Source organism: Hippocampus guttulatus, chromosome 10 (assembly GCF_054856545.1).
Source record: "Hippocampus guttulatus isolate MCC_2025c chromosome 10, RoL_Hgut_1.0, whole genome shotgun sequence".
Lineage (NCBI taxonomy): Eukaryota > Metazoa > Chordata > Actinopteri > Syngnathiformes > Syngnathidae > Hippocampus > Hippocampus guttulatus.
Window position 1 is genome coordinate 4859637 of NC_141270.1, and position 27681 is coordinate 4887317.

A 27681-nucleotide genomic window follows, 5' to 3' on the forward strand; every position below is an offset into this window, starting at 1 on the left:
CGTGGTACAAAGTATTTTATTATAAATGTTGAAAATACTACAGTACATTTGAGATTATATTGAGACAGCATAAGGAAACAATGGTGACAAAAATAAATACATCTTGCACTGTGAGATATGCATGTAGTAAGTATGCCAGTTCCATTCTGTTAGATTTGGCTGAGAAAACAGTCCGTGAATTAGGAAAATGTGAAGTCATCTTAACTCGGGTTTTGTGGTAGTCACTGTACATTACTTTAAGAGCGGGGGGAATGTTCGAGAATTGGGAGTCGTCTTTTTTTCCCCCCAGCTGCGGCATCAAATCACTAGTTTGCGACTAAGAAACACAATGATACAATAGTTGTGGCATCTCAGCCAAAGCACAAGGGCTATGGAAAGCTTTTTGAGCATTTATTAAATATTAAGGATATCCACTACACTTTGTCCTCAATATTTCAGACAATTCAGCACAACTGGTAGTGTGACTGTCCTACTTGTACATGGAGTTTAGGCTGGATACCAAGGACATTGAATAAATGCTTAAATGGCTATGTGGGAAATCTGTGTGAGCATTTATTCAATGTCCAGGTACTAGTATGCTCTCTACCCTCACTAGTAAGCCAATTCAGTGTACTAGCAGGTTGACTTTTGGCTTATTAGTGACTTCAAGTGATTATCCAACTGTTTTATGAAAAGTTATTTCAGCATTGACGCGATATCCCCAATAGTGAACATGAGCTCAAATCGTTCCCCATGCTAGCAACAAGCATGTCACAACTAGTGCACAGCTTTTCCCTTACTAGTTGTCCTACAAGTATGCCAAGCAGTCCTACTAGTGTGTAGTCATCTTACGACTGTGCAGAAATGTTCCAAAGCAGTGGAAGGAAGGAGTGAGCCGTTCTACTAGCCTAGTGTGTTGGATTGTGTGACTCTTGAGGATAAAGAGCATACTAGTGCAAGGATCTTAAGCTGGATATCAAACAAATGCTCAAAGGCTTTGCGGCGTCATCGGCCACGTGATGAACAGCAATGAATATAATTTTACAGAGATTGCAAAGGAGACTTTAGATCTCCAGCGCGGATATCCAAAGAGAGGCAAGGTACACTAGAAACAAGCCTCTGCTTTAAGATTGTCATGGTAACTGAGCATTTGACGCGTTCACCTGTACTGAACATAACAGCCGTGTAGTTTAAAAAAAACCAACAAAAACGGTCGGTCAAATCAAATTGCGTTTACATCTACAGTTTTGGTCATTTTTGGGACTTCAGAAAATAGTAATATATTTTTTAAAATGTGGAACTGGGCCAGAAATGCCGTTAGTGTGGAGAAAAGTGCCACATTTGGGCTAAAAGGTGTTCATTATTTGATCCTTAATTTTTGCGCATGGGTGGGGAGTCTGAAAAAAAATAAAAAATAAAAATAAAAAAATCCTCGGAGCGCCTTACTGAAATTATGAACAAATATGAAATGTTGAACTTTTTTTTACCAACAGGTCCTCGACGGGGTTATTTTCTCTAACTGGCCCATATGGTGCTGCAGGCTTCCCCACCTCTGCTTTAGTGTTCCTTCATTGCAGCAGTTTCCTTCTTTTCCCGGATTTTGTGTGTGTGTGTGTGTGTACGCCACTCACAAAAACTTAAGTGACATTGGGCTATGTGAAATTTCCGGGTGAACTTAAAATGTGCTTCAACCTTAACAGGCGAGTCTAATTTGACCTCCTCTAAACTTTAAAATGTTCAGTGTTGATGGCCAAATTCTCCACAGGTGTCTGACCCATAAAAGACGACGACATCCACTTCTATGTCTTTTTGTGAGTCCTTCAGCCTGAGATCTTGAAATTCTAACCAAAAGACCGATATACGAACCGAGTAGTGTCTGTGTGTGTTTGTTAGTGTGCTGATGTTGAAATGTGCAGGAATCCTTAGGCGAGGCTTCTCTGTCGTGGCTTTATTCGCGGATACAGCTGCAAAAGGTAAAAGAAGATGACACCCAAGTATTAATAACAATGCAAGAAATGACCAGCAAGACCTCCCAACCCGCATTTTGTTCCCACATTGTGCCTGCTTTGACCTAGCTGTCATCCTATGTGCTTCAAAGCATTTTTAATACCCTTTGGGAGTTCGGCTTTCCAAATCTTGCAAAACATTCCTAAGAGAGACTTCAAAATAAAATGGCCAAATTCCTGTGCCAATTTGGGCATGGTTTCCTTTAGACTTTTTTGTGGGTCTACTCAAAAATTTCATGTTGCTCAGCAAAACTGGAATTGCGTTTGAAATTTAGCACCTGAATCCAAAGAGTGCTGATGAAACAGTTTTGGGAAACAAATACTCATACAGGGCTGCTTTGAAACAAAACCAACCAACTTCCTGTGCCTTTTCTGGGCATGGCTTCTTGAGACTTTTTTTGTGACTATTTAGACAAACACACCTGAATTTCATGATGCTGAGCAAAACCGGCTTCAGGGGCTCAATATTTGTCTTACCCCAAGTAGGTTGCGGGGAATGTAGCCCTCATTGTCTCCCAGGCGTGCCCACCACCACTCGATTTCATCCTCGTCCTCCCTGCGGACGATGGTCATGCAGTCTCCCTCGCGGAAGGACAGCTCGTCGGGATTCTCGCCAGTGAAGTCCCACAGGGCATAAACCACACCCCTGTTCATGATGCCCATCTTCTCCTGAACGCCTGCAGGGAGAGGTACACACAAAAATTAGCCCCTGGACAAACCAACCTATACTATGTAACTTGAAGTCATGTTTTTTTGTTTTTTTTTTGGTGGCTCCATGTGTATCCAAGGTAGCAGTTTGTCTTGAGGGTTTATAATTACCATACTGCTCATTTCCATTAGCCCGCCCGTCTATGCCATTTTTCATTATATGTTAGCATAAAGCTATCAGACTTTCATTTTATGGTTTTGTTTAACATTTTGGTGTTTAAATTTGCAATCGTTATTTCTCTTTCGTTGTTTCCTCTGCCTGTGGATGTTGCTGCACATACATTATGATTATAATAAATGATGTGGTCCTCTCTGTATTGCGGGCAGGTCAACCAAAAAAGTAATTTCCAACTGACCGTAGAGAAACTGGGAGCACTGGGTGTAACCTTCCTCCATCTCCTCGCACTTGTCAGCTGCCGTCTGCAGATCGCTGTATGTGGTGTTGAAGACGGCGGCGGCTGACTCCACCAGGAACTTGCACACCTGAACGTTGTTGCAGGAGGCCGCACAGTGCAGAGGCGTCCTGCGCTCCGAGAAGAAGAGAGACTGGGTCAGAAATTGTGGGAAAAGCAAGACAATGATCGTACGCATTCAGAATATTTTCTTTATTTTGTGTGAGTGGTTGACTGATAGAGGTGCACCAAGGTACGAGGTTTACAAGTTATGAACAGTTAATTTACGGAGCCGGACAAAATTTGAGTACAGCAAGCTTCAAAAATGCTGCCGCTTCAATGAAGTGGGGGATGGGGGAAAAAACTTGAAGCGAATTAAAGGTACCGTAAGACCCATGTATGTGTCAGCAAGGAGAGCCACAGTCACTAACGCTTACGGAAAAGAAAATATATATATATATATATATATAAAAAAAAAACGACAACTCACATTAACCAGATGTCACTCACTAGGCCACGCCTTTTAAAAGGTACACATCCTCATTGAAATGAGCAAAATTTAATGAAGTCAAGATACCATTGAAGAATTTGCTATTTCCCAGATAAAAGAAAACACGGATATATAATGTAAATCTTAATGATGATGTATACCTTTTGGTTTTGAAAAATTACATTTTTTAAAAAACATTTTTTGGTATTAACATTATCCATTATTTTGTGGAGGTGGAATTTCATGTTATTGTTGAGAAAACGACAGTTTCAAAGCTCATATGGTATCAGGAGGAATAAAGCAAATCCCAGAAGAGAACCCCCCCCCCCAGAATAATCTTTTTCTAATCTGCTACTTGATTTATATTAAATCTGGGAGAAAATTAATTCAAATTGGAAATCTGATTTGGGATTGATGAGCTATAATAACTGACCATCCGTCGCTGTCTGCGGCGTTGACGTTGACGCCGTACTGGACGAGAAACTTGACAATCTCCGTGTGTCCGGCGCACACGGCGTTGTGTAGCGCGGTGATGCCTTCGTCGTTGGGCTGGCTGGGGTCCTCCACCTGAGCGCGGCGCCAAAGGGGGGCAGGAAAACATTCAAGCAAAGTGTGAACCCCAAACACAGACGGACGGTGTCCATTTTGGGTTTGAGCGTTTACCTCATAGATAATTCTCTGCACCAAATCGAACTCGCCCTCCAGAGATGAGTCGAGCAGCAGGGCCAACGGGTTGAACTTGACTCTCATGTTGTGGTCAATCCGTTCCGAGCCTAGCTTGCGCAGGTTGGTCCTTTTGCCCTGTTCAGAAACGAACACAGCAATGGGTCTACTGCGAGGTGACCGCTCTATGCCGCGTTCACGCTTAACCGAGAGGAGTAGGGCGGTACGTGATTTTGCACAATTGAAGCCGAGCTGAAAGAAACAACTTCGCCTCTTTTAATTGAGCGTTACGCAACCTGATTAGCCGGACAAAGAAAAGCGAGGGCAAGGGTCGAGACGTAGGCCGCAACACTGATTTGTAATTGGTCGCCTTTTTGTGGGGTATAACCAACACAATTCGCAAGGACGTGTAAACTGGGGGGTTTATTTTTAACACACAGGGTGTCTTAGCAAATAAGGCGGAGTGTGGAAATCTGGGAGAAAAGTAGGCTGAACCTCGACTTTGTCCAAGTAGAATAAGGAGTGTTTTTCCAAGAAACAATAGCACCGTTTGATGGGGATTATCTAATTATATAACGTTGACCCAGCTCGTGACAGATGACTCAACAACATTTTGAGAAACCAACAAACCTGGAGTTATTTAAAAAACAAGTTATTTATATCATGAATTTAGTTTTTGGTTATGTAAACCTTGATTAGGTTTTCCCATTAGGATCTCAAATTGGAGTTTGGGTCAGGGTTTCAAATTAGGATTTTGAGCAAGGGCCAGGGTTTCATGCAACGGTTTGGATTTCCAATCGGGGTCTCGAGCTGGGTTCAGGGTTTCAAGTGAAGGGTAGGGTTTTAAACGGAGACTGAAACCTGTGTTCAGGTTTCAAGTTAAGATTTCGTGTTTCAACCGCGGGTCAATATTTCGAATTAGGGCTTCAAATTGGTTAAAGGTTTCAAATTAGAAGTTCATGTGTGAGTCAAGAGTTCAAGCAAACAACAGGGTTTCAAATTAGGGCTACAAGCCACGGTGGAGGTTTAGAATTGGGCTCAAAGCATGAGTCAGTGCTTGAGGCCTGGCTTATTGTCTCAAAGTAGGGGTTTCAAACCAGGATCTCAACACGGAGTCGGGTTTTCAAATGAGCAATTTACACCAAGGTCAGTCAGGGCTTTCAAATGATCAGCCATTGTTTCAAGCAATGGTTGGGGTTTTAAAGTAATGTTTCAAGGCAGGGTTACGATTTAAAATCGGGGGTTGAAGCCAAAAATCAAATAAGGGATTCAAACCAAAGATTTAGGGTGTGCATTTCAGAGACGCGTGTTGGTTCTTACCGGGGGCAGAGCAACCTGCCCAGTGACTTCGGGCGCTTTCATGTTAAAGGTGTCCTCTCCCAGGCTGTCCTGCTCTGCTCCACTGGGGTACGGTGGCGGCGGGTAAGGGGGGAACTCTTCCAGGAAGCTCTCCGGAGGCGGAGGCGGGAGGTTGGGCAGCGGGTCATCCAGACTGGCGGGGGGTGGCGGTGGTGGGAAGAGCGCATCTCCGGGGCGAGGGGCCGGGTGTGACGGAGGAGGAGGCGGAACGATGTGTTCTGCGGCCAGAATGGCGGAGGGCGGCCTGCTTTGTTCAGCGGGAGCTGGAACGTGAACGTTCCCGCCTGGGAACTGCGGCCCCTCAATGGATCGTCCCGCATCCGACGGGTGGTTCTCTGTGTTGTTCGAGGGGCCCGGAAGGTATGGCTTCATAGGTACCTCTGCGCCCTTCTCTGCTTCACCAGGAAGGGTGGGAGTGCCCGGCGTGATCACGGTGGTCTCCATGGCTGCCAGGGTGGTTTTCTGATAGAGGAGCTTCTGGATATTGGGCCCCGCGGGTCCCTCAGGCTCCGTGATGGAGCTGCGCTTCTTCAGGGGCCTGGGAGCGTTGTAGAGCTTCTTCCTGAGGGCCTCCAGGTCGCCGTCGCTCTGGTGCCGGTAGGGGTTGGAAATGAACGGGAGCAGCTTGGTGGGGCTGAGGGGTCGCGGGATGCGCTCCGTCTCCGGTTGGCCGCCCTCAGATGGGCTAGGGCCCGTGTGGTTGGCTCCGTGGTCCACCTCGGATTCAAGCGCCGGGGAGCGACGGTCCAGGTAGGGGTTCTCTGGGTGTTGGGAGCCTCCACTGGGAATCACCGGCTTTCCATACACTGCAAATAAAACATCTGGTGTTAGTGACTATCAGTCGTGCAAAGGCAAGTCCCTGAATGCACCCCTCAATATATTTCCTCGAGTGCCACATGATTGGCTGGCAACCAGTGGTACACCGCCCACCTTCCCTCCTCCTCGCTCCTCTCAAAAGGACAATGAAAACATGTTTATTGAAGAATCCAAATCAGGGGTCACCAATATGCTGCCCGTGGGCACCAGGTAGCCCTTACGGACCACATGAGAAGACATTGTGATTTTCTAGGAAGTGATTCATTTGAAAATGTAATCACTGGCATAAATCTAGAGAAAAAAGTGTTGCACATGGATATTTCTCTTTTTCTCTGACTTGTCTGTAGAACATGAAAGCTTGTTATTTGACTAGCGGTCAGTCCAGGGTATTATGCCCATGTTTTGCGTGAGAGCTCCTCTGACAAGAACAATGACATATTTAACTACCATCAACTGCATCGTGGGATGCAAAATACAACCCAGTTTGCCGCCCTAAATGTCATAACCGTTTTTTATTTTTTTGGTCCGCGGTATGTCACATGTTTTTGGTGACAGGCTTACCACTGACAAAGCCGTTGGTGCGGCTCTGAGACCTGCTGAGGGCCCCCTGGATGCCAACCTGCTGAGTGTACATGGAGTAGATGGAGCTGGCGGCGAGGGTCTGCGGCTTGGAGGAAGGCAGCTCCGGGGTGAAAGGCCGCACGGTAGCTGCAGGCGGAGGGTCCTGCTTTGGAGGCAGGGGGAGCGTCTGGCTCTGGGAGGGCGTGAGAGGCACGTGGGCGTGGCCAGAATGGGGCTGGCTGCTGTGTGGCTTCGCTTTCGGGAAGGTGCATGTGTTGAGGCCCTGTTTGCCGTACGGGATGACATTTGGGCCTTTTGGCTTGGTAGGCACGGGCGGTGGGACTTTAACTGGCGCCTTGGGAGCAGACTAAGATGACAAGAAGGTGAAACCCGTTAGGTCAGAGTGTGACAATGTATTTTTGCAAAGGGTGAAAATTATATTTGCTTTGCTTCTTACTTGGGCATCCCTGACCAAGTCATCACTGCTCTGGTTTTTGCGAAGCGAGGTGGCAGGAACCTCGGTTGGCTCAAACATGGAAAATGGACGCACCTTCCTGTCCCTTTTGGGCTCGGTGTCATCTAATCACAAGACCAGAAAAAAACAACAACAATGATGATGTCTCTATGCGATTTAAAGATGAAAGGTGGTCACCGTTTTGTAGGCATCGGTGGTAAGACCTTAGAATAAAATTTAATTTCTTTGTTCCCTGCTCGGCTTATAGAAAAACAGAAACTATTCCGGCCCTACTTTGTACTAGTGGAGATTGTTACCTTGGTCTTTGTGGGAGTGAGATGTCATTCGTGGAAGCGTTGAAGAAGCTGGAACATGACCGTTGGACTCCAGTTTCGATGACTGGTTCCCTGAAGGACACAAAAGAGAGCAGAAGATGAATAAAATAATTTGGAAAGGCAGTTTGTAGAAGAGGCGGCACACTAAATTTTGAGCACGCTTCCACGCCCCATTATTTCTTAGCACTGAATGCTTGCAATTTTTCCTGAGTCAGGGGTTTTTTCCTCCAGTGTTGCTGTTCATTTCTATTGGGAAAGGTGGCATTTATCAATATCTTGGGGAAGAAACGCACAAAGTGATAACATGACTATTTAACTCTAATAAATCATGAAGCTTTCCATCTAATTAGTCTGAACACTTTCTCTCAAAAATACAAACACATTGGGTATAATCTGATCCACACAAAGACACTTCACCCATTCAAGGTGGAAGGAAACTAGTATTTGGGGGCCGTGTGAGGGGTGGGGGGTGCGCTTCAAAGGCACTCGTCAAAAGACAAACACGCAACAAACAGATCGCGTGAGAATATGAAGTCATCTTTTCACCACTCACAAAAATAATATATCGACAGAAAGCCAGTGAGGAGCACACCAAACAAGACTTTTTTTTCCCCCTCTACCTTTTCTCTTGGCTCGAAGTTCTTTCAGAGGCTCAAGTAAAAACATGGCTTCTGAGGAAGATGCATTCCAAAGGGAACAAACAAAAATAAATAAAGAGAAAAAAAAACACATTATGGCCTTAGCGCAGGAAATGTTAGCTAATTGTAGCAAGGGCCTAAAATGCTACAGAAGTCAATAGTTTCCAAATCCAAATCCACAACTTGGTAGATGACAACAAAATGGCTGCTTGGGGACGGGAGATTGATATAGTTTCCTTTCTTAGAGGGAGCTGTAAACTTTGCCTTGACAGATGCCATGTCTGTTTATGTTGGCACTTTCAGTGCTAATTAGAGGAGGAAGCTAATTGAGCAAATCGATTTTAAAGATTCGGTGGCACTGATTAAAGATAATAGGTCAGCATATACATTTTTTAACAATATCACCAGAGTGGTACGAAGAGCATTTAATTACGACATTTTTTTTTAAACAAAGCCCACAGGTCACTGCAAAAAAAAAAAAAAAGTTGCTCACAGCAAACCAAGCGGTTAACTCGCTACCTTCTGAGCTCAGAGTGACGTCACACGTGTTGGAAGCGTCACACCTCTCTGCTCCTGCTGGGGGCAGCGCAATCTTGTCAAATGCCAAAAGTTAGTTTGTAGGCTTGACTACGTCATTGTTATCATTGTTATAGCCATGTGATTTTTGACTAGTTAACAAGGTAGTGATGGGCAAATTTTTTACCAATGCGACATCTACTTTTTATTACAGACAGATGGGACCAGGTCATCCATAGATTTAAATATGTTCCTGTGTAAATATCCATTGTTACAACATGGACTCCTCCAGAACGATCTAATTGCACATCTTTTTTTTTTTTTTTTTTTAAATTTACTGTGTGCGGTTTAAAACCCGAAAATAAAGAACGGGCCATAATTTTTCCACTTCTGAGTTAAGAGGCTATTTCGGATGGAAATGAGAAAGCGGGAAATTGTGGTTTGGTCTTTAAAGCCAACATATCCCATGCTCGCTCACCTGTTCCGGCCTTTCCCTGCTGCTTTCCCTGCTGATCATGCGTCGGCAAGGTGGAGGTGCCGTCCGGGTAGGCTGGTTTTACAAGCAGTTCGTGTCTACCCGAGCCACCGCGAGGCAGCGTGGATGACTGGATGTACGGGCCGACAGCTGCCACACGAGACGGACCACCTGACTGTTGCTGACTGGCTGGGCCATCGGAAGGCACCTGGTGATCGGCAAATAAGAGATGCGATTATAATTTAGGATTCATACATCCCGTATGAAGAGGAGAACAGCCAAAACAAAACAGTTTTAGACCCCAAAAAACATAAATCAGATGGACACTGACTGTTTGAAATGGTTTGGTAAAAGCACAGAAATGTGTCGAGCATGCCGAGGTTGACTGCCATTAAAAATCAGCCTGGAGGTGGCATTCTTTTGTTAATTTGTTCAATTTAAGAAAAAAAAAAAAAGCAGTGCTATCTTGGGTTTACGAGCACCCAGACTTAGTTTTTCTCGCCCCAATAAACAGCCATGACTCGCTACCCTTTCAATTTGAGTGGATTAGTACACCAACACCAAAATGTCAATGTGTCAGCATGCACTATCCCTGAAAAGCTGGACGGAACTGACACACTACACCTATCACTGTTCTGTTTTAAGAGCCAGCAAATCCTGTGCAAAGTCAAATTGCAGATATCAGAGGAAAAAACAGGGAACGGATGTTCCTGCCGACGCTAGTTTTGATTACCTGAGGTTGTGTGTCTTTTGAAGCCCTCTCTTTACTGGGATAGCCATTCTTGGGAGAACAAAAGCACAAACATGCAACAGCAGTTCAAAATTTAAAAAAAAAAATAGGGCAGCTAACACTGCCTTTGTATTTAGTTCCTATGAAGTATTACCCCTGCTCTTGGGCTGTTAAACTCTGTGACTCACTGAGAAAAGCTAGCTTTAGAGAGCTGGATGTGTTATGTCAGGAGAGAGCAGCTTGGGATGGAGAAAGTCTTTGTGTGGAGGTGAAAAAGGCCCACTCATTGTGATTCCAGGCAGGATGGGTGAATCACCTCCTTGCACAAACCTTTTTTGGACCTCCCGTCTTAATGAGACACTTTATTCCTACTTTATTGTGCTCGCAAAAAAATAAATGGGGTTTTTCAAGGGGGAAAAAATACTTTAGAAGGGTTCAGTGGAATCCAACGGGTGCATCCTAATAAATTAGCATATCATAGAAAAGTTTATTTGTTTCCCGTTGGGTGAAGTCATGTTGGTGTTTAGTCAAACCATACCAGAATACTAATATTGCAGAATCACTCAGTTGCAAATTTATGAATAATTTTAATCATTCAAAAAAAAAAAGAAAATCTGAAATTGTCTTCTTGCCTACGCTTCAAAAATCGCCACATCCGTTTAGATTACATGCAAAACAACTGACAAAACTAAAATATATCACAATATGTTAGAAGCCAGAAGGTTCAGATTCATCTATCATGACATTTTGGCAGAATTGAAAAAAATATACTGTATATTTTTTTTTATTATTTCACACTTTCCCTAAACAGTTGTGTGATGATTGATGATACATTTAACATGTTCATTTCTCCAACAATCCCTTTCTCGGGTGCTTGTTTTCCTCTTCCCCCGCCCAAAACTAGATGTTGTGGACCCTTGAAGGAAAAATCCTCAATCTCGCCCTTTTCCTGTTGCAAACCACAGAAGATAACATCTCCCCTGACATTACGGCTTGTCTGCAATGTCGGCAGGGCACTTCTAAGTCCGCTGGCATGCCAGGGCGAGTGTTGTCCTCCAAATGGGACTCAACAGAAAAGCTGATGTGGAACACGAGTGGAGCAAACGGCAGAGTCTTACACAGAGAAGAAAGTTGTGTTCTGCCTTATAAACTTTTGAGTACAAGGGCGTCTGAGTAATGCAAGTCATTCTTACAGGGACGTTCTCTTTCTGCTGCAGCGCCACCTTCTTCTTCCAGAGTCGATCTCGCAGCTCGCTGATCCTCTTGTCCATGGCGGCCGCCTCCATGTTGCGCTTGTTCAGGTTCTCGCGCTGCTGCTGCAGTTTGGAGTTTTGGTCCTGGTTGAGCTTGTTCCTCAGCTGGCGAACACAAAAAGAGTTCAGGCTCACTGAAGTTCAACCGAACTGAGATGGCCTTAAAATTTCTTTTTTTTCTCTCTCTCACCGATTTCAAAATGCAAATGGAAATGACATAAAAAAAAAAAAAAAAGGGTTTGCTAGTTTTTTTACCCTTCTGGGATTTTTTTTTTTTTCCTCCTTCTGAACTACCAAACGTATTGACAGATTTTGTCAAAGCTTTGTCTTGCTTTTTCTTTCCAAGCACGCACCTGCAGCTCCTTGTAGAGGCGGTCCAGTTCAGCCACGGAGCTCTGGCTGTCGTGGAAGTTATCCACTTTGCCGCTTTTGAGCAAGTCCAGCTGTCGGCTCAGCTCCTCCACCTTGGACGCGGCCATCACCAGCTCTCGCTGCTTCTGCTGGAAGAGGTTGTTCATCTGCTCGATCTCCTCCACTGCACACAAAAAAGGAAGGGTGAGGAAACAACAGCCAATTGTGTTTCTAAATCCATGTCCAACATGGCGCGCTGATGTAAAAACATTAGAAGATACATGACAACAACATCTGCTGCTTTTGAGAGCTTACCGAGCTTGCCGTTGCTGACGCGCTTCTGCTCAACTTGGCCCTTGAGGGCTCGGACCTTCTTGAGGCGACCCTCCTGGTTCTCGATGTTGTCACGCAGGCGCTGCAGCTTCTCCTGCTCGGAGGCCTGTTGCTGGTGACGCTGCTCCTGCTGCTTCAAGTAGCGCAGTCGCTGCTCCTGGTGGCACAGGTGACAAAGGCACTCACACTCTTGCAAGTACAGATATTTGCATTTTATTTAAAAAAAAAAAGGGGGGGGGCGTCTAGTAAACCGAGAAGCATTGATTCAACGCAAGCATTTACAAGTTTAAAAAAAAGAATTGAGGTGAGTGCAGATGATTGCTTGAATTTGCATTCCTTGGCTGATGCACAGTTTTGCAGAAATGGCGGGTTGAGGGAAATTGATAAGGTTTGTTAAAAAAAAACGTTTTTAAAAAACTGGTATCAGTCATCACGGAATGGAGTAATATCCAAAGGTGTAGTATAAAATCTTGTATTTTATTAGATCTTACTGCGGTTTGTCTGAGAGCATGAACAAGACTCATGGCGCATGTCTCATGAGAATGCATGAGGCATGTGTCTCAGGCATCTCAGGTTCTTTAAAAATATAAAATAAAATCACCTGCAGCAATTCATCGGACCTGTGAAGAACAACCTCCTTATCTTAAAATCGTCATTTTCTTTTTTTACCCTCCTTTAACCTCCTCTCACTATTCCCTATCTGCTTGCCGTTACTTTTATCACCGCCACCACCACCACCACCGCCGCCACTTAAGCTCTTCATCCTCCATATCCAATCATCTCAACCAGCCCCAGTCTGGCCTTTCATCTTCCTTCTCTCGCGCCGGTTTGTACCTTGGAAGCCAGGAGTTGCTGTTGGGCTTCGATTTGCTGCTGCTGCCTGGCTGCCATTTCTTGCAGCTCGGCTAGAGTCATGTCCATCCTGGGAGTTGACACCTGGAAAAAAAAATAATCCAGGCGGTGTTGTTTATCCGACCATCAACATTGCATTGTCAAAATGAGGCATTGAATTTATGACACCTTTTGAATTCTTGTACACGGGGCAAAGTGGAATACAAATGCCAAAAAAATGTATCAAAGGTCATTAACCAATAAGTGTTTACATATTCCATTTACACGTGTAAGACAGTTAGTTACGGGGGATGAATGTGAAAAATGCTACTTAAAACCATGCATGACAATTGACAATAAAAATATTCATTCATTCATGAACAGTGTTTTTCAAGGTAACGTTTGCACAACTTTTGGTATTCTTTCATGGAATTAGAACAACTTGAAAGTCAAGCAGACCTTGGAGGTTAAGTGCATGAACAAGCAAGTCTTTGTACACGCGCCCCCCACTCAATTTCAAATTTGCATTTATATTCGGGATTAATGAGTTCCCTCGTTGCACATTAGAGAGAAATGAGATTGTGGGTCACATAGTTGAATACTCAAACGAGATATCGGGTCACATACTTTATCTGAACATGATGTGCTCAAAGACAATGGCAAGTCACTAAAGCCAATGTGGTTTCAATGAGGGACGACTACATGGGTTCAGTGCTTTCTAAGATCTAAAAAAAAAAAATGCAGACATTTTAATGATTCAATTTGTTAATTCACCCAGTAGCAGATCAAGGTCCTTCTTACTGTCTTCAATCCAACATTTTTTGAACAAGTTGAGATTAGTTGTTTTAAAAAAAAGTGATGAAATTCAGGTACTCACCCCATTCTCCATCCTTCTGTCTGAGGGGCCTTTCATGCCACTTCTCTTTGGCTCTAAACCTCTGGACCCCCCTATGGGAGCAAAATGGTGGAACACCCAGTCAGACATGAGTACACAAACAAACAAAAAAAAACCCTGTAATTGCGCCTTCCCCTTCACAGGCAGCTCTGACACTCCTAACAACACAGGGTGCACACACAGAAACGCACACGCCTTTCTGCGTTATCTCGCGGCTGCTGGCAGTACGGTACTAGATGCACATCAATAGGAAGCAATCCAAAAAGCCTGGCTGCTGCTCAATGATCTCTCTCCCCCCCCCCCTCCTCGGGGAAACAAGAGCATTCTTTGTGACTGGCAGTCTCGGGATTTCACGTCATACGTAGCCGAGTGGTTGGTGGGCGGGTCAAGCAAGTATAATTTCGCCTACATGAGGGATGAGGAAGCTATGGACTGCCGGAACAAGTTGCTTGATTTTTTTTTCCCGGCTGAAGAGTGGGGGTGGGGGGGCTTGCAGTTAAAATCTTTGCATAATATCTTTGGACGGCCCTTGACATAGTATCATGCGTGTAAAATAGACAGACAGGTAAACATAAGAGCCAATATTATGTTTTCATTCCTGAATCTGTGCTTCCTTGCCTTCTTGGTATTCAACTGCTTAGCCAGGGAAATGATCCAAGATCTAGTTTGGGAAAGATGACACCGCCGACAACAACAAATCGACTAGAATTATCTTTAAAAATGAGAAGAATAGGCATGAAGCGACAAGTGCCGTGAATCCAAGAGAGAACTGAGCCAAACTGTGGGAAAATAAGAGAGGCTAAGATAACAGGATAAGATAACAGGAAGAGAAAAGAAGCGTCTAATCTCTCGGCCAGACTCAAGTGGTGAGGGGGCTAAAGGGGCTTAGTTACGCAACTGGGGGCTGAGAGGATCGCACACCACCAAAAATACTCGGGTTTTCGGCGTTCTTAAGGAAAACAGAAAGGTAACAAGCTTATGCCAACTTGACTGGGACCCTTGTGTTCTAAATCCCGCTCAGACGGGAACACAACACCAAGTCTATCGTAAAGCGGTGCCTTGAGATGCGAGTGACCCCACTTCAGAGTCTTTGGGGGATATGAGTCAATGTTTTGGACCATGTTTTGCGTTGACTTGGGAGAACAGATTTCAGATACGAGCATTGTATGTTTGCAGTGACCACAACTCAAAGCCATTCACTTGGCAGCTGGTGTGCAATTCTTTAAAAAAAAAAACCTTTACTGCCATTCCGAGTTGCAGTTCACTGTCAAATAATAATAATAATAATAATAATAATAGATAATAGATAGATAATAATAATAGATTTCAACGTATCCATAAAACAAATTACTACACGGTGTGTGTATTTACTATAACCAGATAACTTTGCAGACTAAGGCAAACGCATAATGCGGAAGCCACAGACAGCCTAATAGTATCCGTAACACAGTGGTAAAACACTGGGCGCATGGATCTTTGAACACACACCTTGGAGAAACACATGCGGTTAATATAAGAATACTGACAGGCATACATTCTTCGTCCTCTGCAAAGAATGAGCTTTAATGCCGCCAATGACTGAGCAATCCTTTATGGATATCCATATATTATACTGCCCCGATGTGACCAGGGGCTATAGACCAGAAAAAGCAGCGCATTCTTCATTGATCGGAGAAAAAAAAAAAAATTTAAATAAAAAAAAAGGAAAAATTGTTTTATTGCTCTACATTCTATATACTGCAAGTATGCCATTACTCTGTTTTTATAAAGGACAATATTTTTATTTACTGCTGGAATGGTGTAACTGTATTTACATTCATTTCAGTGAGTGTTTTGAGTTACAAGCGTGGTCATCGAACAAATATTCTACATTGGGCAGCTGCGATACCGACTTTTGATGTGTGTCCATCGAGACTCATATAAGATATTTTGGGGGGGACACTTTACTGGATTAAACTGGTAATTTTCTACTTCTGTGAGTTGAAGAAACAAAGGTTGGGTGGGCACACTTACCAGATTCCCTATTTGGGGCCCGGTTGTGACGCAGGAAGAAGCGCACATCCGACCTGTGCTGTCCCCTTCGTTGGATCACATCTAGCATCCGCTCTCCGTCCCCTACGGCTCGCTCTGCAACAAAGAGGTTAAGTAACGTTAACTCGGGTCCGAAGCACCAAGTCAACACATATAAACGACACGTCACATTCATTCAGTATGGTGACGGAATCAAAGCCATCAGCGTCTTAAGTGTACGGTTCAAATGACATCATGGAATATGATTGACGTGCTGTCAATTACCCTTGCCGATTTTGAGCCACGTCATTCATTACCCATTCGGGTATCAATTGATTCAAGCCATTCTTATATCCTCATATCATAATGCGTCGCAGTCAACCCGCTGTCGAAAAAGGAGAGAACGCTCTGCATTGCAAAATGGCTTTTGGAGCAGTTACCCCTTCACGCTACTTGCGCAAGTCCTCAAACATGATAATTGGCATGGCGTCACCGTGGCAACACAGACGCAACTACCTCCTTCAGTTCCAAATGGGAATGCGTCTCAGGAATGGTTAAGATGCTAGAAGGGGTCTGTGTGCTTGGGTTTGTCATGGAGATTATGGAATCCATTTGCATTTGAGAGCATGAAGAGGCCTCGAAAAAACAAATTGCCATACAGCCAAACGCGTCGCCAATATCCCTTTAGGCTCCTTCTCAGAAACAACATGAAGAAGGTAACGCTCACCGGATCCACGCCACGTTTCTGACAGGTGACAGTCGGTCTCGCCCGCCTCCTTGCACAAGTCCACCACGTCCCGACATAGCGTATCCGGAGTGATGGGAACCTCAGTAAAATGCTGATCATTGTTACTGAGGTAAACAGTCAGGAACATCTGAGGGCAAAGAGACAAGAGAGGTGACATTAGACAAAAACGTTCACATACAATCCCGGTGGTGCCTCCAGTTGAGTTGTTCCTTGACCACCATCAAAACACTCCTGTCTCAAATCATCGTTCCTGACTGAAATGAATGGCAAGTTCATGAATCCGTTCCAGCCCAATAATCAACAGTAATGTGTGGGGTTTTTTTTGTTGTTGTTGTTTGTTTTTTAGAAAAACAGTGCTCTTCAGTAAAGTATTAAGCGGTTGGTGCATGAGTTCACGCTTCAATGGCTAATGACATTGTGATCCTTATCGTGTGCGCCTTGGCCACCAGGTACATGTTTCCGCACTGTATTTGTGTACAAATATCCGCTGCCTAGAGCGTTATAACTACCGAAATATTGATGCTAGTTTTGATACCGTGTCTGTGGAATTTTGAATCGTGAGTTAAAATTAAGCTAGCTGAATTTTCTAGATGATGTGGCTTAGTTAAAAATGCGTAACGATCGCACCTTTATGTTTAAACTTCAACTGGAAATGGGAATAAAAATGAAAATAATAAACAATGGCTTCTTTGCCACGCTAGCTGCTACTTGGTAACCTCTACAAGTCGAGGTACTACTACAGAAGCATAAGAACCCGGTGTTCAATGTGGAAGCATCTTATTTCTGTGTGTGTGTCTTGCTTCACTGATAGCAGTATCGGCAGGCCGGCGTGCATTCCTCTGTGTCAACACAGAAATCAGAGGCCAGCTTCCAAAATTCCATTTCACCCGGTGCCATGCATCCGCTAACTAGTGTTGACACCACTGTGACGATTTCCCCGGCTTAGCTAAGGCCTAGTGTCTCGATTTGGGGGTAACTGTTTTTCTGCTTCAATAGTGGAATTGAACGCATCAGTTTGAAAGAGATGCGCTAACAAAGGAATATATAAATAAATAAAATATAGATTTGAGAAGACAATGAAGGCCACTGAAGCAAAGTGGAGACTGTGAAGTACAGTGAACCCACGCATAAAATCTGGTGGCATCCTGGTGCCAAGGAACCACACTGAAGTGAGGGGAAAGAACTTCCTTTCTTCACGCCATAGTCTCGTCTAATAGAAGAGGGTGCTTTGCTGGCATCTTGTGGTATCTGTAGGCAACCACGAACCTATTCGGGTGCACGTCATATTTCAGCAGGGCCAAGACCGCGCCCCTAGCAAACAACGGCTGTTCACTGCCTCGCCAGGAGCTAAGGCACAATATCACGGTAGCTAACAGCCTGTGTTTTTATTTAAATATTTCTTCCACAACTTTTTTTTTATAACCTCAGCTAATGAGCCACATTTTGCTTTACCATGTTTAAAGACAATGACTGGTTAACTGATCACATTCCAACATGGTCTGGTAAATTTCCTTTGCACTTGCCACGTATCCAAAAATACAGGGGTGCCGAGAGAGATGTGTCAAAGGCAGTGAAGGGCCATCCAAAGTCATCAATAACGCGACACAACAAGCCTAAAGTAGGCCCGACATAAAAAATAAAAAAAATGTGTGAACTGCAACTATAAGCATGAGCAGAGGCATACACACGCACGATATAGTTATGCAACTACTGACGGATGCATATATATGCATTTATTTCACACTGCGCTGCTGTTACACTCGTTTTAAAAAAAGTCTCTCTGTGTACATTTCTTAGTATTTTAAAAGCTTTGTACACTTCCGCTAAGACTGCATTTAATAGTGGCGTGGCCTGACAATAAAACAGAATCTAGTCTAATCTAATGCTTAAGAGGCTTTGGAACCAACACAGGAATATGCTCTCAGATGTCATCTGACCACACGGTAGGACTGGCAGCTTTGATAAGGCTTAAGTAAAAGCAGTGTATGTAGTGCCATGCTGCATCAGGCTCCGGTTTATATTTTGTTGCTATGGAGAAGTGGTCCATCGTGTTTCGTCATTTTCCCTGAGAAACCCGGGTCGGGTTTGTTAAATGTTTTCTATTCTCAGTATGCTGCAGCCCACGGGGGTGGAAACACATCAGGTCAGCCAGGTCACACATACAATAGGATTCACGGGAGCGGGTATGCAAGGCGGCCAATGCTATTCGACAGAAACAAAAGTATTGGGGTTGCCTTTATAATTACGCCGCAAGAAAGGGCAAATGTGACACAGCCTTAAGTGGCTTTATCCTCCCCTTTTCACCTTCAAGTAGATCAGTGACGCGGTGGGGGGGGGGGGGGGGTGGGTCACGTTTCCTTAGCAACTAGCACCAAGTCTTCCACAGCGAAAGGTGAGTGGATGACACAACCAAAATGGTCTGCTCCCTTCGGATGCATATAAAAGCCCCCCTCCCCCACCCCCCGGTTCCCCATTGATAATGCCAATCAGTTAGTGAGTCATCAGGCGTAACGCAGCCGGCGAGGGAGCCATAAACAACGGCGGGTCATGAGAATGATGACAAAACCCACCATTTCCTACTCCCGTTTGCTCACCACCATTGTTGGGTAGTTACCATGACGACGAATGCGCTACGCTCGCGGTTGGATTGACTTTACTCGCGATTCCAGGTACAGCCGAGCAGATGACATCATCAAAACTTCCCAGCAATGTAGGACATTCAAATGACCCTGTTAATATTTGGAGAGTGGAGGAGAGACAAGACGGCGAGGGGAAGGGAGGGTTGAGGGTGAGAAAACAGTAGAAGGAGGCACGGGGGGGGGGGGGGGGGGGTGCCTGCAGAAAAGCCAACTCCTCTCCGCACTGAAGGTAATGTACCAGAACCAAAATGATCTTGTACTGAGCAAGTCAATATTTGACGCAGGGCACTGCAGGTATGTGCAGTACGTGCATAACCAAATAAGACATCCACATCTCTCTGAATTTCAGCGATGCCAATTCTCCGTGACCAAGAAGCAACCCGCAATATTTTGGTATTAGACCAGCACGCTTGGAAGTCTGGTTGATTAGCTCCTAGAAAATAGGGGTGGATGGAGGGAACCCACGATACAGTGTGTACCTTGGATTTTGGGCCACAGTTGAGTAAATTTTTGTACCGTCATCCGTAATAATTTATTTAAAGTTAGCTGTTGACTCCTGATCCTTGTTGAATATTATCCATCTGATTAACAAGTTACCACATTCGTAGTTTATGAAATGTTATGGTTTCTTCATTTATTTGCTCTTGGCCCAAGAATGTTCATGCTAACATTCATCTGAACAGTACGTTCCCATTTAAAAACAAAATAACCTCAACTGGCTGACGCTATCAAAACAAACGGGAGAACTTACGGGAACGCACCGCCTTAGGTAACCAAACAACTGACTGCTGAGTCAAATACGGGAGGCGAGACCTGAGGCCGAGCGAAGAAGCGGAATGTATCACTATGAACGTGATACGAGTTCTAACATAATCGCAGATGCAGCACTCATTTCCCAACATTTTGGACTGATTATGACAGCTTCCAAATGACAAACTGACAATCACGGCGAGTGCATGTGGGCTTGAACTCAGTGGGGTAGATACTCTTAAAGTCGAGCTGCGATACATTGCAACCACATCTCGAGGATTAAATTAATCTGCTATATATAACAAAAAAAAATAAAATCTTCTCACCAGGCTACTGCCTCATTATTACAACGGTAAGATTAAACTGGGCTTGACGACATTCTATGGGGCAGTGACTGTGCCAGCAGCTGACGAATCATTAATACTGTTAATGTTCCAAGTGTGCATTCTCGTGAAGTTCTTACAAAGCAGATTTTTGTTTTTTGTTTTTTTTGAACTGACAATGAGTGAGAGGAACACGAAAGACACCAGAGCAATTTCTCTTGGTTGCTAAAGGGAAAGCCAAGGTTTTGTGTCACATTGAGCTTGTGGTGAATGAAAGCGTCAGCGTGGGTCATTGTTCAGAGCTTGGTGCCAGTCGAGCCATGTCGGCTGCAGTTTGGTTTGGTTCCGTACATCCTTTTGGGGGATTCTGTTGTCAATATGAGTGTACCAGTTTGATCATGATGGAATGTGGTCTGCATATCAACAAATAACTGGCAAAGAGCAGTTGAAAAATATGGCAACTGTCCAAAGGTGTGCCTCTGAGTAGGGCTGCGCATATTTTCATGCGAGAGTTTTCTACCGATCATCCCGTCGTTCAATTGGGTGCTCAATAACATGTGACGTGATCAATGTGCAAATTAGCTAACATTGACACGTGAACTTGCTCATTATAGCGCATTTTAGCCTAATGATGGAACGGGCCTACACTGTGGATATTCTCAGTCATATCCCAACCGTCGATGGAGTTTATTGCTACGAGGTCACATGACCAGGCAATGTTGTGGAAGGCGCTGGGCCAAGTCTACAAAGGGTTCATAAAATAAGCAAATCAGACGCGAGAAACAATAGCGCTCCTCTCTTTTCGTTTCACGTTTCTGGGCAGGTATGTAAATATTCAAGATTTTCAGTGGATCGAAAAGCAATTTTGTTTCTTGTTTGTATACCGCTAGCACGAGTGTATGACTTCTGAGGAATTCATCAGAGTTCCACCGTGTCCCATATAGAGAGCTATCTGGCCCTATAGTCATACGTAAGCCCTGCAACAGACGCCACTGATCGCACGCCGAAATGAACCGGGGCTCTTCAAAGCGCGGTTGTTGTTTTGACTGCGAGATGATCAGAGTTTCAAACATCAACACCACAGCGACAGCCAATCACAGCAGGGGGAGGAATGCTCGCTCGCTCTGCAGGAGTGTAGCAGTCTGCCGCTGATGATTCAGCTATGTGCAGCAGAAAAATGGTTGCACGCACGTAGTGCAGTTGGCGAATGATTTATGTTTTATGATCCGTAGCTTGAAAGCCATTTGAAATTGCAGTTCGAACACAGGTGGATTGAAAAGCGCCGGCATCAATCTCAATCCACATGTCAAGCCGTGAAGCCCTCTTTCTCCTTGTCAGGGTCAATTCGCCTCTGAAGACCATTGTTCAAATGTGATTGGTCGCACATTGCTTTAAGAGCGATGAAGCCTCTCTGACGGGGCACTTTCCTATTTGCGGGGGACAGCCAGACCACAGGGGATGGCTCTGTAATTGAGTTACTCTGCAACAACAGAGTAAGCAGCAAATGTAAGGTCATCCTCTCGCATTCCACATTGGCACTGGCTAGGGAGGACAAAAAAAAAAAAAAAGGCTGTAAGAAGGAATTTGTTATCGTCATTTGGCATTTGGAAACTGGTCCAAGTGAGATAAGCTATCCGGGCTGTCGATCTGTGCCGGGCTACATTTTTGTGCTCTCAATTAGTTCTTTGTATTCAACTCACTGGGACATAGGAAGAGAAAGTTAACTTTTTACTGTAGTATCAGGAACAATATTGATTTATGCAGATACGCATTTTCTCTTAATCGTGGGCGTACGGTGCAGGGGCTGCAGTCTATCTCAACTGACTAAATGAAGGGTGAGGCTGACTAGACCCTGGCTATTCTGCCAGCAACGTGAATTACGAAAGTCCCATCTGTAAACTTTTACTGCTGACGGTGGAGCCAGCCCTTTCAAACGACACTTGCAGCAGCCTGGCACAATCGGACAATTAGATGCGACAATTAGTTTCAACACTAAATGCCAACCCTAGTGAGTTTCATGCGTCACGCTTTCCCATTCTGGCCATGGCCTCTTACAGACTGGCGGAGTTCCGTCTGCTGAGCCTCGTACTAATTTGTGGGTTGATGTCAACCCACCATTTTGCTTCAATACTTCAGACACAAGAGAGGAAGAGCTAGGAAAAAAAAATCACCAGAGATCTGCAGAGCTACAGAAGAATCTTTATAATTGATTATTCTACCGATTAATCGGATAAAATTTGATTTTGTATTTTGAATCAGTGCCAGTCATTTTCAGAACCTCTATAACTCTACCACGTGAAAATTAAAAAAAAAATATATGAATATGTACCTAGGATTGAACGTGTGGATTCTTCAATGATATAAAAATATGTGCAGGTATCAAGCGAGGCTCCAATTCTGATGTTGTGGCTTATCAGGGTGGGGCCAGGCCTGGTGAGTGACATGGGAGTCAGTGAATCACATTGAAGAATTGCCCGTTACAATCGCATGCTAGCGGCTGGTTGTCAACTGGCTAACCGTTACCCAGTCTGCGTGTTGGGTTCGTAGGTGTCAATCGTGTTCGCAGTAGCTTACGTATGACTGTGCTAATTCCATCCATATTTTGTTACAGCATATAACACTTGGATGCACAAAATTCAGTCGAAAGCCTCGGAGGGGGGAAAAACCAGGGAGCAACTGCAAAAGTCACCTCCTTGCAGATCCCTCTGGAGGGTAATCTTATTGGGCTCATCGCAAACTTTTGCTTCCAGCTGAGGTAAGCGAATTAATCAAGTCGCTCGGAGAGTCACCTCCGAATGTGATTACTGTTCGGTGGTGAGACACTGCAGTAGCGTTTCCCTCGGTGGCCGCCACAGCTGTCCCCGCCACAGCTTTCAGAGTTGTCACAGCTCCAATATGTCATCATGAGTCCTTCAAAAAAGGCACGGCAGCAGAAAGCGCCCAGATGGGACTGTGAGTCTCCACCCAAATGGACTTCTTGTCTTCTCTGAACCCTGGTCTACATTATCATCCATCAGGTGGCGATGAACTAAACAGGATGGGGCAACGTGTCTTACAAATTGCCTTGATGACTAATTAAAGCCTGACATAGATTATCAAGAAACTGTTACAACGTGCCACTGCCTGTTTTTACTTAAAGTATCATCAAAGCAAGGTCTCATCTCCAGCCATTGAATGGAAAACAGTATACAGTGGTACTACAGTGGTCTACTTACGAAATTAATTGGTTCTGGAAGAAATTTCTTAATGAGAAATCTTTAAGTAGAGACGCTTTTTCCATTTAAATGCCATAATTCATTCCACGCAACCAAAATTGACAAAAATGTTTCCTAAAGCATAAAAATATGTAACAAATACATGCTGCAATTACATTTTTGCACAATAAATGAGAGTTGTGCATGAAAAAAAAAGAAGAAAAATGGTCATTTAACCTTTGTGTCCTCATTGTTTTTTTACCCCCTTTAGTCCATGTTCTCTCTGAGAAGTGATTTTTTCCTGGTGTTTTGTAAGGAACTCATCTAAGGACATTTGTTTTCCGCTTTTACCAATCCTTCGAAAATGCCCAAGGCAAACATCACCAGTGATCGATCGCCCGTCTGGTTAACGCTTTAAGACCTGAACACGGACCTAAAATGACAAGTTCCCTCCATGTTCCTTGTGTTTCCTCATACAGAGCCGCCACAATGCCCTCTGGAATTGTACCACCTGGACGCTAAATTCTGTACTACAAGCAGTTGGACAAGCACAAGCTCCTCCGCCCCCCCCCCCAAAAAAACAAGCCAGTGCGTCGCTGTATGCTGAGAACACCACCGCGGCAGTCAGCACCAAGACGACATTATTGACAAACAACAAAAGCATCATTATCCCCTTGCAATCCATAAGTCAGTCTCACACCTCCTCCTCTGAAGGTAAAAGTCAAAAACATTGCCGTCGATCAATCCGAGTGACGACATGCTTACGTAGCATCCACACAACACCAACACGAAGCCTTGTCAAGGCTGCAGAGACAGCGCACTCGGGTTTCTGTTGGCAAACACACACACGCATTTTCCCACCAACATAACACACCGGAGACGTGTTGATGAGGTCTGGCATCAAAAAAAGGACAAATATGCAACAACAGTGTGTTCTATCTGCTCTATACAGTAAGCTGCTCCTTTCATGGGAGAAGAATGAGGAAGAGGTTGGGTGACTGAGCCCTACTTTGGTTCTTGTCATAGCTTAGTCTATTCAATCAATATTTACCTCCAAATTTATATTTATAGATGAGCCCATTCCCTTTGTAAAAGAGAATATGGACATGATCGCCCAGGGCCAACTGACCACGGCAAAAATGCTGCTGTAGCGCGTGAAAATGGTCGCTACATGGCAGCCATGTGCCAACAATGTCAGCGTTTTTGAAGAGGCTGCTCCGTGCCGTTTCACACGCACTTCCTAACAGTGTTGTTGAGCTAGTCAACATTCTCAGTGTATTGGTGAACCACCACCAATAGGTAAAGCACCAGTCTGACTGGTACAGAAAGCAACTTATCAAATGCGTTATGAACAGATATGTTATTGTTTTAGTTGAAAACAGTTTCTGTCCTCTGTAAATTTGCCAATTGGGAAACGAGATGCCAAACGTGATTAGCAGCGAGTCTGCCTCAAGTACAGGGTGCCTGTCACTTATTGCCGTGTTGCGACAGCACAGTCGCACACAATCCGCTCTCTACATTACACAGCTGATGAGTATTTGCAGCTCATTGTGTTCACTAAAGAAGCCCCTCCCCCGCCATTGACAATCCTGGGAAGCAATTACAACACTGTATTCTCTTCCAGCTCGCTAGCCTGTACAAGCGGGGCCACGGGTCACGATCATTTTCGAGACAATACCTCTCATGGAGGTGGCGTACAGATGCCGTTTTGTGTTGTTGTTTTTTTTTTAATCAGGCAAAACCCAGGGGCTCTATCTCATTTAAACACTTGCGTATAAATTCAACTACTGACAGCCTCAAGGCAAATGTGCTCGGTAATGAAAGCAATCTTGAAAGGATGCCGATATTTATGGTCATCCACACGTCAATAAAGGCTGTGGCGAGGTAGTAGCGGGCGCAGGTCACACGCCGGGAGGAAGTCATCTAAACGCAACCTCCTTGCCGCCGCTAACAGTTATTCATTCACTGATTGAGGTGCCTTACTAGAATCACCAGTTCGAGCGGAAGGAAAGAGAATCCTTAGGAGTGCAACATGTGGGACATTTTGAATATGGGGAATATATTTTGAAATTAAAACAGATATAAGGGTCATTTAACTGTGGTAGACAGAAACGTATGACAATATGCACTGGGCCAATTTAGCGCCAGCTAACGCTAACATTAGCCCACATCCATCGGAAGCAGCAGCAGGAACTAACCAATAAATGGACATTACACATAAAGTAGCAATTCCACTCACCCCTCACACTGGAAAAGGAACAAAAATAAATTCAAATACAAACACCGTCAATGGATCAAAAATCTCATAACCGCACCCAAATCTGGACCTTCCTCTGAATCATTTTTAGAAGTTTACACCGACCCGGTCTGTCTTGCCTGTCAGCGCTCAACTGGAGTCTTGCATCACACTATCAGCAAGTGGCCAATGTGAGCTGCAACTGCACTAACATGGCATGTCTGAGAAGGCGGAGAGCATTTCAGAGGCACCTTCGGAGTTGAAAGAAAGAACATAAAAATACAAATACATCCAAAGGTGTCAAAATAAAGACAGCAGTGCAGGAAAAAGACAGGGGTAATCCCACGATTTTTTCCAACACACATCAGAAAACTTGGAAGGATCCAACATTTTTTTAATTTGCTGCCTTCTCAAGCATTCGCCACTCAATAAAATACCACCTTTAAGAGTCCCAACAAAAGCCATATCAGTTTTGTTGGTTACACTATTCTGAATGTGTGCTATTACCACAACAGGCATACCATTTATTTGAGGGTTTGAAACTATTTACAATCATAAGTCTTGTGTTTAATTAGTGTATGACTTTTTCAGGATTACGGCATTCGAATGCCAATTAAAAGCCCTGTTATTCAATGGATTAAAAATGCATTTTAAAACTTTTAAGAATTCGCTGAAACCCAGTCAATAAATACTATAAAATCATAGGCCAATGTGTGAGCTTCAGAGGGAACAGCATTATGAAATCAATTGCAGCATTTAATGAAAATGCACACTCTTTCATTATTTACATTCTATTTAATTATGCTATTATTCTATTTTTAAAGTACAATATTGGATTTCTTTTTCCAAGACAAACACAAAATTTGGAGGTGTTTTGGGGCGGGGAGTGTGGACACAATGCAATGTCCATTCATGTCGATGGGGAACAGATGGTTTGAGATTCTAGTGTCTTGAATAGTTGTATTGAATTATATTGTAGAAAAACATGACATAACTGAGTAGTGTGCTCTTCCCCACCCGTTAGTCAAACGTCCCAAGATGAATGTCAACAGTAGCATACGTCAGAAGGTAAAGACAGCAAGTCAGGTCACTTTTACAGTTGAAACACCACACAACGTACATTAAAGACACAACAGCCGCAGTCTGCACATTCGTCACATCAAATTGAGGCAACGTTTTGTGCAATTTGACAATCAAAAATGGGATTATAAACGCGAAAAAAAATAAGTTGTAGGGAGAAAATTACTGAACTCACCGGCATCATTTTAGCTTCGTACCGCATTTAGCTCCAGCATGAATGCGCACCACTGGCAGTTTCGACGAAAGCGGAGCGACTTTAATCCCTGCACAGACCGTGAAGCCGCTTTGGGCAAGGCGGCTTTCTCCTCTCCGTAACCTCCACCGTCCTGCCACCATTAAAGAAAAAAATGCATATATTATTTCGAGTTATCAAAAACCTCACCTCCACTGCCGACCTGTTGCTACCAATAACATGGCCTCCGCTAGGAAAGTTTCGACTTAACTTTGCACACATTCGCTACGAGCTCAATGAACGCCTTTGGGGGGGAAAATGCTTTATCACCGCTGCTACACACGGATTGTTTATCAAAGCACATTCGGTTGTATTGAGCGCGTTTGAGGAAAGACTTACACGTGAAAAGACGAAGGTAAAGAGCCACAAAGTACGCTTTGATGAATCGTAGCACCCGTTTGCTCGCAGCCGAGCCCAGAATGATATGAAGAAGGGGGGCCAGGAGGAGGAGGAAGAATCCAAGCCCGGCCCCCCAAACAACTCCACCCATCCGTGTACAGTCAAGACATACTGTATCTTCGTTATTTTAAATGTATTATGCACAATTAAATAAAAAAGACGGAATTAAATAAAAAAGAAGGAAATTACTGCGTTTTCTTAAATGTGCACCAATGGAATTGCCACCCTACGGCAAGTCAAAGGTTAAAAAACGCACCTTAAACGTTTTTTATCCCTATGAAAAAA

The 27681-nt window shown here is 44.1% G+C and overlaps 1 protein-coding gene across 3 annotated transcripts; it reads right to left on the reverse strand.

The window, feature by feature from the left end:
- On the reverse strand, positions 1-27415 carry tp53bp2a (tumor protein p53 binding protein, 2a). Of its 3 annotated transcripts, XM_086121978.1 has the most exons (21): positions 27337-27415; positions 26941-27091; positions 16523-16670; positions 15799-15912; positions 13768-13838; positions 12894-12995; positions 12042-12216; positions 11729-11910; positions 11316-11480; positions 10126-10173; positions 9396-9600; positions 8921-8977; positions 7746-7835; positions 7432-7553; positions 6975-7341; positions 5559-6403; positions 4239-4376; positions 4009-4142; positions 3050-3216; positions 2463-2662; positions 1-1943 (listed from the first exon to the last, which is right to left on the reverse strand). In XM_086121978.1, exons 2-21 carry the CDS (start codon positions 26965-26967, stop codon positions 1902-1904), a joined length of 3399 nt encoding a protein of 1132 aa, XP_085978104.1. In that variant the 5' UTR covers positions 26968-27091; positions 27337-27415; the 3' UTR covers positions 1-1901. The 3 variants fall into 3 exon arrangements, with proteins under 3 accessions (XP_085978104.1, XP_085978105.1, XP_085978106.1); XM_086121979.1 differs by lacking the exon at positions 10126-10173; XM_086121980.1 differs by lacking the exon at positions 8921-8977.
- Positions 27416-27681: the final 266 nt, after the last annotated feature.